The sequence below is a fragment of the Larimichthys crocea genome, chromosome II, assembly GCF_000972845.2.
Source record: "Larimichthys crocea isolate SSNF chromosome II, L_crocea_2.0, whole genome shotgun sequence".
NCBI lineage: Eukaryota > Metazoa > Chordata > Actinopteri > Sciaenidae > Larimichthys > Larimichthys crocea.
In genome coordinates this window covers 1,533,797-1,549,548 of record NC_040012.1, presented here as the reverse complement: position 1 = coordinate 1,549,548, position 15,752 = coordinate 1,533,797, and the positions used below count along the sequence as shown (strand labels likewise).

Here is a 15,752-nt window from a genome sequence, read left to right as displayed (position 1 = left end):
TTTGAGGGTATTTTATTTAAATTCACCTTTTTTTTTCTAATGTTTATTCCTAAATTATTTTACTTCTCTTTACTCTCCCCTTAACAGCCAACTAGTTTGTATGGATTTTTTTTAGACACTGTTAATAGCTATTACAGTACTATACTTAATTTATTAATTAATTAATTTATTTTATTTCCAAAACATAAGATTTATTTCTATTTTAGATATTTATATAGAAAACACTAAAGCATGCTTTTTTATCTGAGTCCTAGACTGACAGTATTACCTTTAAGTTTTTGGCTTACAAGCAACACTATACTGACGAAGTCCCTGACTTCTCTGACGTCTTTTAGTTTACTCAGGCCTGAAGGATCAAGTTTTCCAATTGTCGTTCCAAAGACATTACCCCCTAGTCCCTGACTGAGGCACACTGGGTCTCTCCTCTAAGTTCCCAACTGAACTGAGTCTCTCTCTGGCCACTGATCAAAATTCAACTTACCCTTTTGTTTTCCCAGTCCTGTGGGTCCGTCTCCTTTTTCTTTTCCCTTTTTGTGTGGTTGACCCCGTCACTGTCTCCTCTCTCAGCCGGTCCTGGCCTACGCCAAAACGGGGTCTTAAGAACCTTGTGGCGTTTTTTTAGTCAATATACCTGCAGGTTTTTTCCAGTGCCGTTGCTTCCAGAGAATGTTGTTGTTGTTTATCACAGTCTGTAGTTTGTTTATCAGTCTGTAGTTTATCACAGTCTGTAGTTTGTTTGGTTAGGGTTAGAATATCTATATGTAACAGACTATCGCTGGTCCGATCTCCACCTCCTCCATTTTGCATGTCAAAGTGTATCTGTAGTGATATCTGCAGACAGCAGGAGGCGCTCTGCGTTTTTAATGAATAAGCATGAGATGATTCAGATGTTAAATAGAGCACAAACATCAACACACGCATTTAATTCAATGTTTAATTCACCCTGAAAACACATTTGTCAGCCTCAGGAATGTGTCTGTGTGTGTAATAAGAGTGAGAGTTCACAGTGGGCTGAATATTATAAATGTACAGATATACATCAAAATGAAGTCGTTCAAAAAAATATTAAATGAGGCTTGGGTAACGTTAATGTAACATTTAGGTCTGGGGTGGATAAGAGAGTGTCAGAAGGGGCACCAGGATGAGGAAAAACTTTTTATGGTGTGAGGTTCTGATGGACCGCAGAGTGCTTCAGGGTCTGTGTGTGTGTGTGTGTGTGTGTGTGTGTGTGTGCGGATGTGTATATGTGTATGGCCTGCAGCTATATGACTCACTTCCTGTGAACACCTGAGATCAGATCAGCTAGAGGGTGTTGGAGCCCAGAACACCTGAGACTGGGTGTGGGGGGTCTGACAGATTATTACAGACATAATTTGCATGTTATTGATATGTTCAGTGTTGTTCTGTATGTTGTCCTTTCAGAATAAAAGCTTTAGGTGAAGAGGAGAGTTTTGAAAATATTTTCTTCTCCTCCTCTCTGGTTTGAACCTCCTGCAGCTCGTCTGGTATTTGTCTGTCCATCCTGCTGTCTCATAGAAAGGTTGAGGTTCTCACACTGAGTCCAGCTGAGTTCAGTTCTCCTTCAGGTTCTCAGAGCTGATAAAAGCTGACATGTCACAATGCAACACACACAAACTCACGAGCAGGAGGTGACTTCCTCCTTAGCACTGACCTTTTCTGTTAACCTGACCTTCAGACAAAGCTTCAGATTGGTTCTCAGCCTCCCGAGCTTTCACACAAGACAGCACTTGATTCAATACATTACTTTAAAACGGTTAACAAACCTTTAGTTTGGACAGCTTAATGACTCAGACATATTACATATTATGTATGTAATATTATTAAAATGTTGATTTTATAAATTATTAACACAGTGTATGTGTGTTGTACAGGAACATCTTCATCACACTCAGACCTGAACAGTCGAGAAGAGGAAGTCCCTGCCCCCCACCGTCAGTAAGTCTTTGTAACAGACGAACGAGCATCAACAGGATATTAACAGTCAGACTGGATGTCTCTCAGATCTGATTACCAATTAAACAGAGGACTTAGATCAGCTGGATGGTAAGACTGTTGTTTTTTTATTATGAGCTGTGTATATTTTATTGAACTAAACTTCACTGACAAAATGTTTTAATGTCCATGCAGACATACAGTTGCATGTTATGATCGACTGGAGCAGCTTTAACAGAATCAGGTCACTTTCTAACTACCTTATGTTACATATACAGTATGTACCGTATGTATTTTGTTCTCTAAGAAACTGAAGTGACACTTAGTAACTCAAAAATAAGAGAGTCAAATTATGCATTCCAGTCTTTTTTGTATTTTTGTTTGTTTCAATATAAAAAAAGAAAGAAAATGTTTTTACTCTTTTTAATTTCCAAAAAGGAGACATCTGTTTAAAGTTGAACAGTTTGACATCTCCTCGTTGGTGTCTCAGAGATGAAGTGTCTCTGGTTTCTGAGTGTGCTCACTATGTCACTGTGGGAGGAGTCAGTGTCTGAGACAAAGACCCTAAACTCAGTCCAAAGACGAGGACCACCAGAAGGTGTCCAATTCCTCCAGAGGATCAGGAGGAGCTGGGTCTGGAACCAGTTTTTTGTCCCGGAGGAGTACACCGGAGACGAGCCGCTGTACGTCGGGAAAGTATGAACACTAATTTACCTACCAGACTGAGAACAGGACATACAATATATCTGTATATCGTACTGATCCTTTAACTGAACTGCTTTCCTCTGCTAATTAACCTGGTTTCCTAATTGTTTCTTGTCCCTGCAGCTCCACTCTGATGTGGACAAAGGTGACGGTCAAGTGAGGTATGTCCTGAATGGTGAAGGAGCAAAAGCCATTTTCACCATTGACGAGAACACAGGAGACATTCATGCCACCAAGAGGCTGGACCGGGAACAGCAGGCGTACTACACTCTAAGAGCTCAGGCACAGGACCGAAAAACCAACCTGCTGGTCGAACCCGAGTCTCAGTTCATCATCAAAGTCCAGGACATCAATGACAACGAGCCCAAGTTCCTTGAGGGACCGTACACTGCCAGGGTGGCTGAGAGGTCTCCTGTAGGTGAGCCTGAATGCCTCCCAACTGCTTTTGGGGTTAGGGCTTTATTATGATCTGTGATAAGGAAAGTCAGAGTTCAAACAGATGTGAAAATCAGAGGCTAACAGTCCTTTGGCTGAAATATTTTTGTCTTGAAGGAGGATGAGCAGCAGCAGCTCCAGTTTCATAATTTGTAAACCATCTCAGGATCTGCCCCTGCCTATCTCAGCGTCTTACTAAAGGCTCACGTCCCGACCAGGGCACTACGCTCCGCTTATACAAACCGTCTAGTTGTACCCTCGCCTCTCGCAAAGCGAGGTCACTCTAAACTCTTCTCTGTGGTCGTCCCTAAATGGTGGAATGACCTACCAACGGCTACTAGAACAGCAACATCCCTTTCTACCTTTAAAAAACTTGTAAAAACCTTTCTGTTTCCCAAATGCTTCCCTGCCTAACAAAACTAACAACTACTCTGTGCTCCTTTACACCTTTCTCAGCTTATGTCCTCCTCTGTAAGTCGCTTTGGATAAAAGCGTCTGCTAAATGCAATGTAATGTAATGTAATGTAATGCTGTTTTGTACAGGTATCATGTATCGTTTCTGTACAGGTGTGTCAGTGGTGACAGTGGTGGCAACAGACGCTGATGATCCGACATATGGGAACTCTGCCAGAGTTATTTACAGCATCCTGCAGGGTCAGCCATACTTCTCTGTGGAGCCAAAGACAGGTGAGACAACCTGAACTCAACACATGAACACATCAATTACATTTTTTTATATAGCTCCAAATCATAACAAAAGTTATCTCATTCTTTCCACACAGAGCAGGTCAGACTGTACTCTTTATAATATTATCTACAGAGACCAACAATTCCTCCACGAGCAAGCACACCAAGTGCTTGCTCGTGGTGGTGGCAAGGAAAAACTTCCTTTAACAGGCAGAAACCTCGAACAGACCCAAACTCATTGGTAGACAGTCATCCACCACGACCGGTTGAGTTAAAGATAGAGGGGCCAGATAGATAGAGGGGGGCAGAAAGAAATACCTATAAACTGTAACGGAGATATGGTAGCAATAATGATAATAATAATAATAATAATAATATATGTAGTGGACGTCATCAGGTCCACAGCAGCAGCCACGATCCATGAGAATCTGACGAGATGAGAGAGCACAGAAACTCTAGGGAAGAAGTTTAGTTAGTAACATGAGAAGAGCCCATCACTTGTCAAAGAAAGCAGTCCTTGAAATTTGTTTTATGTGGACGTAAAATCCTGATCAAAAACAACTCCAAGATTCTTTACAGTGGAGCTGGAGGCCAGGGTGATCCCATCTAAAGTAACTAAGTCTCTAGAAAGAGAGTTTCTGAGGTGTTTGGGTCCAATTACAAGAACTTCAGTTTGTCTGAATTTAACATCGGAAAATTGTAGGTCATCCAACTTTTTATATCCTTAAGGCATGCTTGGAGTTTAGTTAATTGATTGGTTTCATCAGGCTTGATCGATAAATATAATTGGGTGTCGTCAGCATAACAATGAAAATTGATAGAGTGATTCCTAATAATGTTCCCTAAAGGAAGCATATATAAACTAAATAGAAGTGGTCCTAGTACAGAACCTTGTGGGACTCCATGACAAACTTTGGTCTGCATGGAGGATTCATCACTGACGTGAACAAACTGAGATCGATCTAAGAAATACGACTTAAACCAGCTTAGGGCGGTTCCTTTGATGCCAGTTTGATGTTCCAGTCTCTGTAAAAGAATTTGATGGTCAATGGTGTCAAATGCAGCACTAAGATCTAACAGGACAAGTACAAAGATGAGTCCTTTGTCTGATACCATTAGGAGGTCATTCGTAACTTTGACTAGTGCAGTCTCTAGTGCGGTCTCTTGTCCTGGATCTGTGCTATGATCCACTCTAAATACCATCACCTTTAGCTGAATACATCACCTAACAGGCCCGTTGGCTCTGTAGGAAAATTGCCACAATAGACGTTAGTAATGGCTTTGAGAATATAGTATACAGGTGAGACTCATGTTCAGTATATACTGTCTCACCTGTTCTACAAGTGTGTTGTTGTTGTTTACTGATGCTGTCTCACCTGTCTTCCAGGTGTATTGTTGTTTATTGACTTTGAGTCTCACCTGTGTCTCCAGGTGTGGTGCGAACAGCTCTTCCCGACATGGACCGGGAGATGCGGGACCATTACCTGCTGGTCGTCCAAGCCAAAGACATGATTGGTCAGGTGGGAGGTCTCTCAGGAACCACCTCCATCACAGTAATGCTGACCGATGTCAACGACAACCCACCTCGCTTTCCCCTCAGTGAGTCTGACCTTTGACCTTTAGACATGACATTATAGAATTGAGAGATCAGTGGTGTACCTGTGTGCACTTGTGTGTACCTGTGTCCCTACAGAGAGCTACAAGTTCAGTGTTCCAGAGTCTGTACTAGTTTCAGCTGAGGTTGCTAAGATCAAAGCTCTGGATCTGGATGTTGGTCCAAATGCAGAGATGGAGTACAGGATCCTGGATGAAGATGGTCTGGGAACCTTCAGGATCACCACCGATCCAAACACACAAGAAGGGATAGTCACACTACACAAGGTACTGGTTTACAGGTAATCACTGGATTTACACAAGATCTAGTAATTACTGGATGCCCAACAGAAGACTAGACTACTGAGGGTACTGGTTTATTTAACACATGATACCTTGTCCTTTTTCTATTAAAACTGCTGTCAGGTTACAGGGCTGTACTTTTGACTCACATGTTAGACTGATCAAAAAAGCTGAGTCACTCGTTTCTGTTTTCCTTCATTGATTATTTTAAAACAAACAAACAAAAAACATTTTCAAACTAAACATGACATCACAAGGTGTCAATATCGTCTAACCCGCATCAAAACAGACTTCAGTCACACCTTCCACTACACAGCTAATGGAAGTCTGATTTATCAGAACTGCTAATTAATCAAAATAATTAAACACAAAAATTGGCTCCAACATATGTGCTAGTTTCTTTGAGGAAGGTACTGGTTTTCTTATAGGAGCAACTGGTTTCCTTGTGAAAGGAACTACATTGCAGAGGTTCTGGTCACCAGTTTCTTAGTGGAGATGACAGAAATGTTCACTTCAGTCCGGTAGCATTGTGTGCAGCTGTGAACTCTCTGCCTGTTTGAACATTGCATTATTCTGGATTGTGCTCCTGCTCTTCTCTGGATTAGATCTGTATTTTCAGTCCCAGAGGAGAATCCTCTGCTGCTCAACAGCTGCTCACTGCCATCAGCACAGTTTGATGGCAGTGCTGCAAAGACAAAGTCATCTGTTATTCCGAACGCAAACTGCTCTGTGCTTGCTTCAATGTGTCTGTTTGAATCAGACTATTTAATGACCTTCTGATGAGAAACATGAAAACAGAAAATAAGCTTCATGTTCTGAGAAGAAGCAGAGTGATCATCACATCAGCCCCGTCCTTCTCCCTCCAGGCTCTGGACTTTGAGACCAAGACGAGTTACATGTTGCATATTGAGGCATCCAATCGTCACATAGACACACGCTTCCTGACGATGGGCCTGTTCAGCGATGTAACAACAGTTCATCTGCTGGTGGAGAATGTGGATGAGCCTCCGGTATTCTCCTCGTCTGTCAGTCGGATGGTGATCTCTGAGGCTGCTGCAGTGGGAACTGATGTGGGATCAGTTTCAGCTCATGACCCTGATGCCACCAACAGCCCTGTCAGGTATGAATATCCACCCTTATATACAGAGTGAATAGAGCTGATGTTAATGGTGTCATCTGTGTGCAGGTACTCCATAGACAGGAAGTCGGATGTGGAGCAGTACTTTAACATTGACAGCAGTTCAGGTGTGATCACAACAGCCAGACCTTTGGACAGAGAGACCATCGCTCGGCACAACATCACCGTCCTGGCCACAGAGAGCCGTAAGTCTAAACAGTAACATATTATTATCATCCCTTCAGTAATGCTGGTCGAATTCTAAACAGAGACTGGGAGGGAACAGACTTCAACATAAGGTCTTACATGTAGTACATATAGTCTGAGTGGTTCTATGTGTTGGATGGACTGGCCCTCTTCCTCTCTGCTCTCTAGATGTCTGTTCTGTCCACCCACCCCCACAGCATGACAGTGGGCCATGATGGCTCAGTCAGATATCTGAGACTCCAGGTGGACCATCCAACCACCTGCCCTAACTGTTGAATAGACACACTTAAATGTGAAACCCGAAGAGGCACTGAAACTTAACAGGGGAGAGGCCCCTCCTGAGGGTCTGGTCTGGGTGCTTGTCTAAGTCCTGAGCCTGTGCTCCTGTTTTCTGGGGTTAAATCTGAACTCTGTACAGACTGAGCCTCATCTTAAATGAGAACTCCCCTCACCACTAAAAACTCTAATCCATCCTTCTTCTTCTTCTTCTTCTTCTTCTTCTTCTTCTTCTGTGTTTTGAGAGACATAAAAGTAACTAACAACACTAAACAGTGAACAGAAGACCCATATCAGGAGCACACAGCAGAACCTCTGCAGCTTGGAGCCAGGACAAGTTTCATATTTAGTGGACAGGCATGACAGTCTCAGTGAGGAAGATCTCACAAATGTTGAACTGTTCCTTTATCTTCCTGTTTACTTTGGTGACTTCCGGTCTGGTTCTGATAGATGTACATGACGGGTGTGTCTGTGTTTGTGTAAGTGGATTGGTCTCAGGTGGGGAAAGCAGTGGTTCTGGTCTCTGTGACGGATATTAACGATAACGCACCAAGCTTTGCCATTGAGTATGAAACATTCATCTGTGAGAAGTCTGAACCTGGGCAGGTAAAGTTCACCTGGATCCTGATAAGTTTATAATTTATGATGTTTTTTCAAATCAAATCAGCCATTTGATGATGATCAGAGATGTTTGGAGATGAAAGCAGATCTCTGAGATTTGACATTAAAGAAGTTTTGACTTTAAAATCTTTTGTTTTGTGTTAGCTGACTTCTCTTTCATGTCATGTCAGATCATTGAGACGCTGAGTGCCGTAGATCATGATGAACCAGAGAATGGACATCACTTCCTGTTCTCTCTGACTGCTGAGGCTGCTGGAAACCTCAATTTCACCTTGAAAGACAATAAAGGTAGAGTTTGCTTATGAAGGTCTACCTTAAATCATGAAAAAAGCTCAGACATTGTTGTCAGGAGTGGACAAAGCCCATCCATTTTCTTCCAATTATCCGGTTCGGGTCACAGTGGCAGCAAGTTTAGCAGGGCACAGCAGAAGTCCTTCTCCCCAGCCACATGTTCCATCTTCTTCTGGGGGATCCCAAGGTGTTCCCAGGATAGATGAGCTATAGGGTCCCTGCATCAGGTTCTGTGTCTGCCCCGGGGTCTCCTCCCAGGTGGACATACCCGGAACCCCTCCAAAGGGAGGTGACCAGGAGGATCCTAATTAGACCCTGAACCACCTCAGCTGGCTCCTTTTGACGTGAAGAGCAGTGGCCCCCTGGATGTCCAAGCTTCTGACCCTATCTTTAAGACTGAGCCCAGCCACCCGTGGAGGAAGCTCATTTCAGCTACTTGTATCTGCGATCTCATTCTTTCGGTCACCACCCAAAGCTCATGACCATTGTTGTGGAGAAAACTCCCAAAAAACTTGATGAAAGAAAAACATGGAGACAGAGAATCTGAACGTTGGGTTACTTAACGTAATCCCTGGTTCTTTGAAAACAGAGTGAGGTGTTTCACTATGGGAATCGCCTTGAAAGTGTAGAGCGTAGCCCAGCTTGTAGCACAAATATCCTGTACTGAAAATCAACAGGGCCCATAATGTGGCCATGCCCCTAGTGGAATGAGCTGTCAAACCTTGGGGGGCTGCAAACCCTTACACCCATAAGCCAGAGATATAGCCTCCACAATCCAGTGGGACAACCTCTGGCAGGACAACAGCTTGCCTTTATGGGGAGTGGCCCAGGACACGAACACCTGGTCATCTTTCCTGAACCCTGCTGTCCTACATGAAGCATCCTGACGGGGTACAATGTGTTAAGCTCCTTCTCCTCTGCTGAGGAGCATGGGGGTGGGTGAAAAGCCAACCGCTCCATTGTGGGACACCTATAATCCACCACTTTAGGCACGAAGGTTGGGTTGGGGCTCAAACAGACCTTGGTGACCCCTGGTGTAAACTGTAAACAGGAAAGTGTGGATAAAGCCTGTAGGTTACTCACCCGCTTTGCTGTCGTTAAAGCTGAGCAGAGCTGTTTTCAGCTGTTTTCATCTCTGCCACCTCCATAAGCTCAAATGGGTGGAGAGAGAGGCTGTCCAGCACCACGGACATCTCCCACAGGGGAACCAGCGGTCTGGAAACTGGGAGCCTGCACCATGCACCTTTCATAAAACGACAGACTAAGGGATGTTGCCCTGCGGGCTTATCTCCAAAGCCCACGTGGCACCCTAACCCTAACACTTTCACAGTGGAAAAAGCCTTTCCTTTGTCCACCAAATGCTGCAGGAAACACAGCAGGTTCACCACTGAACAATGAGAAAGGATGATGTGCTTCCAGTCACAGCACTCCTATAAAACCCGCCACTTACCACTGTAAATAGAGCAAGTTGAGGAGGCTCTTGCATTCTGAATGGTGTCAATGACCTACGCTGGCAGACCTGAAGCACTCAAATTCCACCTCTCCCAGAGTGATGCGGTCTGGGTGCGGGTGGTAAATCTCCCTGCCTGCCTGGGATAGAAGATCCCTGCGTATAGGGAGCGACCACGGCTCGCCCGCTAGCAGCTGTATGATTTTTGCCATCCAGTGTTTGGACAGGCCCTGCTCTCTTACTCTGATTAGAGTCTGGGAGATCAGGCTGAGCATGGGAAACGCACAAAGCAGCATGTCTTGGTGGTTTATCTATGCCACCACAGTGGAACTGTCTGTCTTTACAAGGACATGGCAAACCTGGAGAAAAGGCAGGAAATGTATCAATGCTAGAAACACTGCCCAAAGCTCCAGAACATTTATATGATATTGACAGATTGTGTGTCAACATCCTGAATGTGTATTTTCATAGGTGTCTGTTTAAGACACAGAGTAAAAACCCTGTTGAGCTTTCTTGCTCAGGACGGCTCTGATCGCTTGTTTGTTTAATAGCGATGCTATTTCGTCCTGTAAAACTCAAGCTGCACTCCCCCCTGCCTCCCCTGAGAAATAGTTGACAAAACCCATGGATAAACTGCACTCACCTTGTCACACTGAGGTCATGTCACTCACCACAACTGGCGTTTTTCTTTTTGTTTTGGGGAAAACCACTCGCTCTTGGCTCTGGTGGCACTGTGTTACATTCTGTTCCCAATTCTCCTCCTCTTGAACATGAGGGGAGAGAAACAGAGAGACCTCTGGACCAGTGAAAACTGCCAGAGTCTCTGAACCGTGAACTACAGGGATTTGATTCACCCACAATTCCCTTCTTTTCTTCAAGGGAGGGGTGGAGGGAGAAGCTGGGGTTGTCAAGGTGCCTGCTTGCTCTTTCCACCCCCGGGGTGTTGGGGGCAGTTTCCTGCTGCCGCTGCAGCAAAGGAGTGTTTGCCCCATGGCCTTTGGTTTTGCTAAGGCTGCTGCTAAGACTACTGGTTAGGCTGCTGACCAACTGCCTGTCTCCCTCTCACTGCTGCAGTCGCAGCAGCAAAGCCGGCAGTTGGACCCTGATGGGTCCATGTAAGACAGAGATCAAAGGCCCTCCTGTTTCTTGAGAGTGCTGGTCTCCCTCATTTTTTCCAGCACTGGACTAAAAATACCTTTGGTGGGGTCATCCATCACCTCTGCCCTCTGACTGTTGCTCAGGCCCGAGAGGATCAGCCACAACGCCCTCTCACCTGAGACAGCCAACCTCATCACTCAACCGCAGCCTTGTACCGCGCCTCATGAGGAGCGTAGGATGAGGTCATTGACAACACAAATCTCATCCCAGAGGGTGGGTTAGGTGCCCCGGAATCCAGGATCTCTGCCAGGTATGCAGACAGCGTGGTGGTTGTATTCAGGGAGCACATTGACTGTGCTGCATACTTGTACATCCTCTGGAAAATGGAGGCGGTGAGACTCTCCGCTTTGCTGGGCAGGGAAGTGGTGGAGGAGGCTGAGAGAGAGTGTCGGTTAGGGTGGAGGTGAAAAGCCACCGAAGGCTACTGGGGGTTCGGCCAGCCCCAGTTCCCCCATACTGTGGATCTCCAGTTTAGAGTAGCCCTAGAGGAGACAACAGGCTAGCTCGGCTAGATTAGGTGAGGGAGCTTCGTTTCGTTCCTCACAGGAAGAAAGCGAGAATGAGTTGAGAGGTTGTATGAGGGGGCGGGGCCCCAGCACAGCTCGACCTATCTGTCACTAACAGACATTGTGTCATTGGAGCTTCCATAGTTGCCACACTGAGGTGATTCCCATAGTGAAACACTGAACGAAGTTAGAAAAAAAACTCTTTACAGCTTTTTATAACCATTCTTTTTTCACTGTTACATGAGCAAATCGCCAGATATGGACTCAATCATCCTGAACTGTGTTATGATCATGCAGTCAACGTCAACAAGCGGCACGCAAATTTCCCAGAAATGTGTAGTAATGAGTAATGTATGTGTGTTTCGGTGTGTGTGTGCGACCTGAAAACTGACTGACTTAATGTTATCTCTCCATTCCCCCCTCAGCACCTCCGTAACGGTAAAGAGCTGGTCTGTTGTTCCATGACCAGGACAGAATCTGCATTGCTCCACCTGAATCTGTTAGGATTTGTTAGTCTTGTCTATTTCCATGTTTTCCTTGTGTTTCCTTGCCTGTGGTGTTCTGTGTCTATTTGTCAAGTTTCCCCTGTCTGTGCAGGCTGGGTATGGCTGACCTCATTTGTCCTGCCACTCCTTTACTGAGCCACATCTGCTCTGCTTCCACACCTGTAACTCTTCCACTCATCAAGCTCTTGCAGTATATAACTCCGGTTCATCTTTCCAAACTATGCCAGTTCATTGTTGTACCTTTGCAGTAACATTGCAGCTCTGAGAACTATTTCTGAAGAATCATTTTGGTATTTGTATTTTTGCCTGCTTTGACGCTTGTTTGTCTCCTTTGTCCACCAGCCCTGCCATGCTCAGGCTGCCTTTGTTTGTGCTACAGTCTTCACCATCCTGCCCTGGATATCTCTCTCAGACCTCACCATCACTCACCTCATCCCTGTTGTGTTATTTTTGTCACACCTTTTTTGTAAATAAATCTTCTAAGCCTATATCTGTCTGTTGTCTGCATTGTGGGTTCAACGCTCTGTTTAAGCTGAAAATAAAGTTGGAAATAAAAGAAATAAGGGCTGGCGAAAGAACAATGACGGCTTTATATGTATCAACACATTCATCAGTTATCGTCATTGACAGGACAAACTAACAATATCAGCTGATCTCTGGTCAGTCGTCGATGATTCTGGGCCAGGACTTCCTCTGCAGTCCGATTAACAACTTGAGTTGTGGGATAAAAAAGCAAATCTATAAACAAATTATTAACCAATAGGACCTAAAAAAAGAAAGCAGTCTGCTCTGCCTCTTTTGTTCTGTTTGTTCTGTGTTTGGTGAACACAACTCGACAAGCGGAAACCTTCCGGTGACGTCTGTGTTGTCTTTTCTCTTTGAATGTCTAAAAAACGTTGTCTCAGCTAAATATTTTGAACCTTGCAGGTTCTTCTACCTGCTCATATCACTCAAATGTTTCATCCTGTCCATCGTTTTGTCTCTCTTCAGACAACACGGCATCTGTCCTGATTCGCCATGGTGGTTTCCTGCAGCGGGATCAGATGGTTCACTTCCTGCCAGTGGTGATTTCAGATGGTGGCAGTCCATCCCTCAGCAGCACCAACACGCTGTCCATCTCCGTCTGCACCTGTGATGTCACCGGAAACCGCCGCTCCTGCAGCCAGCGGGTGTCACCACTTCGGCTGGCTGGCCTCAGCACTGCCGCCATTGCTGCAGTCCTCACCTGCACCCTCACTTTGTTGGGTAAGACCTGACACGTGCAACCATCCATGATCAATTCATGATCAATATGCAACCAATACATGATCAAAACACAATCAATACGCGATCAATATGTGATCAATACACTCACCATGAAGTAATCAGACGTTGAGTCCACCTCTTCCTGTCTCCTCAGGTGTTGTCATGGTAACTGTGGCTGTCCGACACAGGAAGCGGGAGCCTCTGATCGTTGATGATGAGCGAGATGTTCATGAGAACATTGTACGTTACGATGATGAAGGTGGAGGTGAGGAGGACACGGTGGCCTTCAACATGTTTGCTCTGAGGAACCTGAAGACGAACCAAGACACAAACTTGCCAGGACTCTGGACCAGAACCCGGATCTACAGGACGCACAAGAACCAGCCGCTGCAAGACTTCATCATGGACAGACTGCAGGAGGCAGAGCTGGACCTGACAGCACCCCCCTATGACTCTCTGCAGACCTACGCCTTTGAGGGCAGCGGGTCAATCACTGGGTCCCTCAGCTCGTTAAACTCATTAGACTCGTTAAACACGTTAGAGTCTGAGCAGAACTACGACTTCCTGAGAGAGTGGGGGCCGAGGTTCAGGAAGCTTGCAGACCTCTATGGACACCATGAAGGGGCAACGACCTTCAAGACCTGAAATAATTACTTTGTCATTAATAAATTAAAATTGGAATTAAATACATTAATGATTATTAATTAAATAATAATAATTAATTCAAATACTGATTTATTTTTATGTAAAAATCATACATAATTATTTCACTATTTCCATTTCATGATTTCCATTTCATGGTCCTGTGTTGCAGTGCTTCATGAACTGTCTAACTGTCAAACTGTGGGGCTAACACTAATCTAGTCTGAGCCATTACTTTGGTCTGAAGTAGAGTGCCCGGGGAGAGACGATGGTATATGTCTGCTGTGACTGAGCCGCCGGAGCTTTCTCAATCAAGCAAGTCTAATAATAGAACATCAATGAAGTGGCACACCACACATAAACCGTTTCTGAGATATTCACAGACATGTAACACTTTAGACTTTTAGGCAGATCAATAGAGTTATCTAAACCAATGTAGAGGTGAATAGCACCACCCAGTGTATTGGAATGTGTTCACTAGCTCTGCATCAATGCATTATCTGGAATTGATTTGCCTTGACTTGATGTACAGGGTAACCAATCAGGCGTTAGAGTCCGCCTACCAACTTTGATGGACAAGTTTGACAGTTAATGAAGAACTGCAACACAGGATATGAAATGTAAATGTAAATGAATTAAATAGTGAAATGATTATATGTTTTTTACATAAAATGAATCGATATTTTAATGAATTAATTACAGATTTAATAACATTTATGTATTTAATTCCAATTTTCATTAATTAATGACGCATTTAAGTAATTATTTAATGATGTATTTATTTATTTAATTTTAGTCCTCCATAATACGACAGCTGTGTTGATGCAGCAGGTACAGGGGGCGTGGTTAAGATGTTTAGGGTCAGAGCCCAATGAAGGGACCACACGGAGAACCGGTCTGTGTGAACCAATCAGCTTCAGGTGTTTCTTCTCAGGTACTCAGGTCTCCCTTCACAGGAGACTGATTGGTCCAACAGGTCTAATGTGAGTCCACCCCTGAGCTGTGATTGGCTGAAACATTATAATGATGATTATGATGATGTTCTGATGTTTAGGCTAATGCTAAGCTAACTGTTGTTGTTTACTGTATGTCATTGTCTCTCAGTAACTTCCTGTTTCCTGTTTGTCTTTGGCTGAAAATGAAATCACAAAAACAACAAAACTGACTGCTGTCATCTGTTTTGACCGTTGTTCAAAGCGAGGTTGCACCACAGACTTTGGCTTCCTTGCATTGGCTCCCTGTTAAATCTAGAATAGAATTTAAAATTCTTCTCCTTACTTACAAAGCTCTTCATGGTCAGGCACCATCATATCTAAAAGAGCTCATAATACCTTACTACCCCTCTAGAACACTGCGCTCTCAGGACGCTGGGTTCCTTGTGGTTCCTTGTGGTTCCTATAGTCTCCAAAAGTAGATTGGGAGCCATGGGAGCCAACCATTCTGGGTTCTGGAGGCAGACACGGTCAACACCTTTAAGTTAGTGTTGGCTTCTTCCTCGGATTTTTGTGTTTACAGCTGTCATCTGTTCATCTGTCTCTCAAACTCTTATTTTGTAGTTTTCCTTCTGCAGGTGCAGACCATAGACATATATACATAGACGCCGCATTGAGCGCTGAATCGTACGTAAACGGCGCCGCCATATTGGTTCGGGCAGGTCTGCCCGTAAACTAATACAAGGAAATGGACTGAACTTCATAAAGCGCCTTTCTACAAAGTTCTTTAAGTTAATGTCTCTTATACACCCATTCACACACACACTAATATATCTGGGAAACAAACAGGCACCAAAAACAACGTATGTAACTTTTAAAGTGATGATTATAAATGTTTACTCCTTATGTAAGCACCAAACCAACGTATGTATTTTTCTAATGCTGAGTGTTTACAGCTACTAATGTGTGTAACACTGTTACTGTGATGATAAATATTGAAATATTTATATTTAACATTTAATCTATAATAACCAGATCCTGAAATGTAGATGTGACATGAGGGTTTTCTGAATAAAGAGCACTGTACATACATACACATTACACACACACACACACACACACACA

At 44.1% G+C, this 15,752-nt stretch overlaps 1 protein-coding gene across 7 annotated transcripts; it reads left to right on the top strand.

The window, feature by feature from the left end:
• The first annotated feature begins 1,950 nt into the window (after positions 1 to 1,950).
• On the top strand, positions 1,951 to 14,975 carry LOC104932676 (cadherin-7). Of its 7 annotated transcripts, XM_027287504.1 has the most exons (13): positions 1,951 to 2,064; positions 2,149 to 2,197; positions 2,392 to 2,649; positions 2,782 to 3,076; positions 3,661 to 3,780; positions 5,212 to 5,379; positions 5,474 to 5,661; positions 6,543 to 6,796; positions 6,863 to 6,999; positions 7,761 to 7,882; positions 8,068 to 8,185; positions 12,799 to 13,053; positions 13,208 to 14,975. In XM_027287504.1, exons 3-13 carry the CDS (start codon positions 2,446 to 2,448, stop codon positions 13,696 to 13,698), a joined length of 2,352 nt encoding a protein of 783 aa, XP_027143305.1. In that variant the 5' UTR covers positions 1,951 to 2,064; positions 2,149 to 2,197; positions 2,392 to 2,445; the 3' UTR covers positions 13,699 to 14,975. The 7 variants fall into 7 exon arrangements, with proteins under 7 accessions (XP_027143305.1, XP_027143313.1, XP_027143304.1 ...); XM_027287512.1 differs by having other exon boundaries at positions 2,149 to 2,649; positions 5,567 to 5,661; XM_027287503.1 differs by having other exon boundaries at positions 2,149 to 2,649.
• Positions 14,976 to 15,752: the final 777 nt, after the last annotated feature.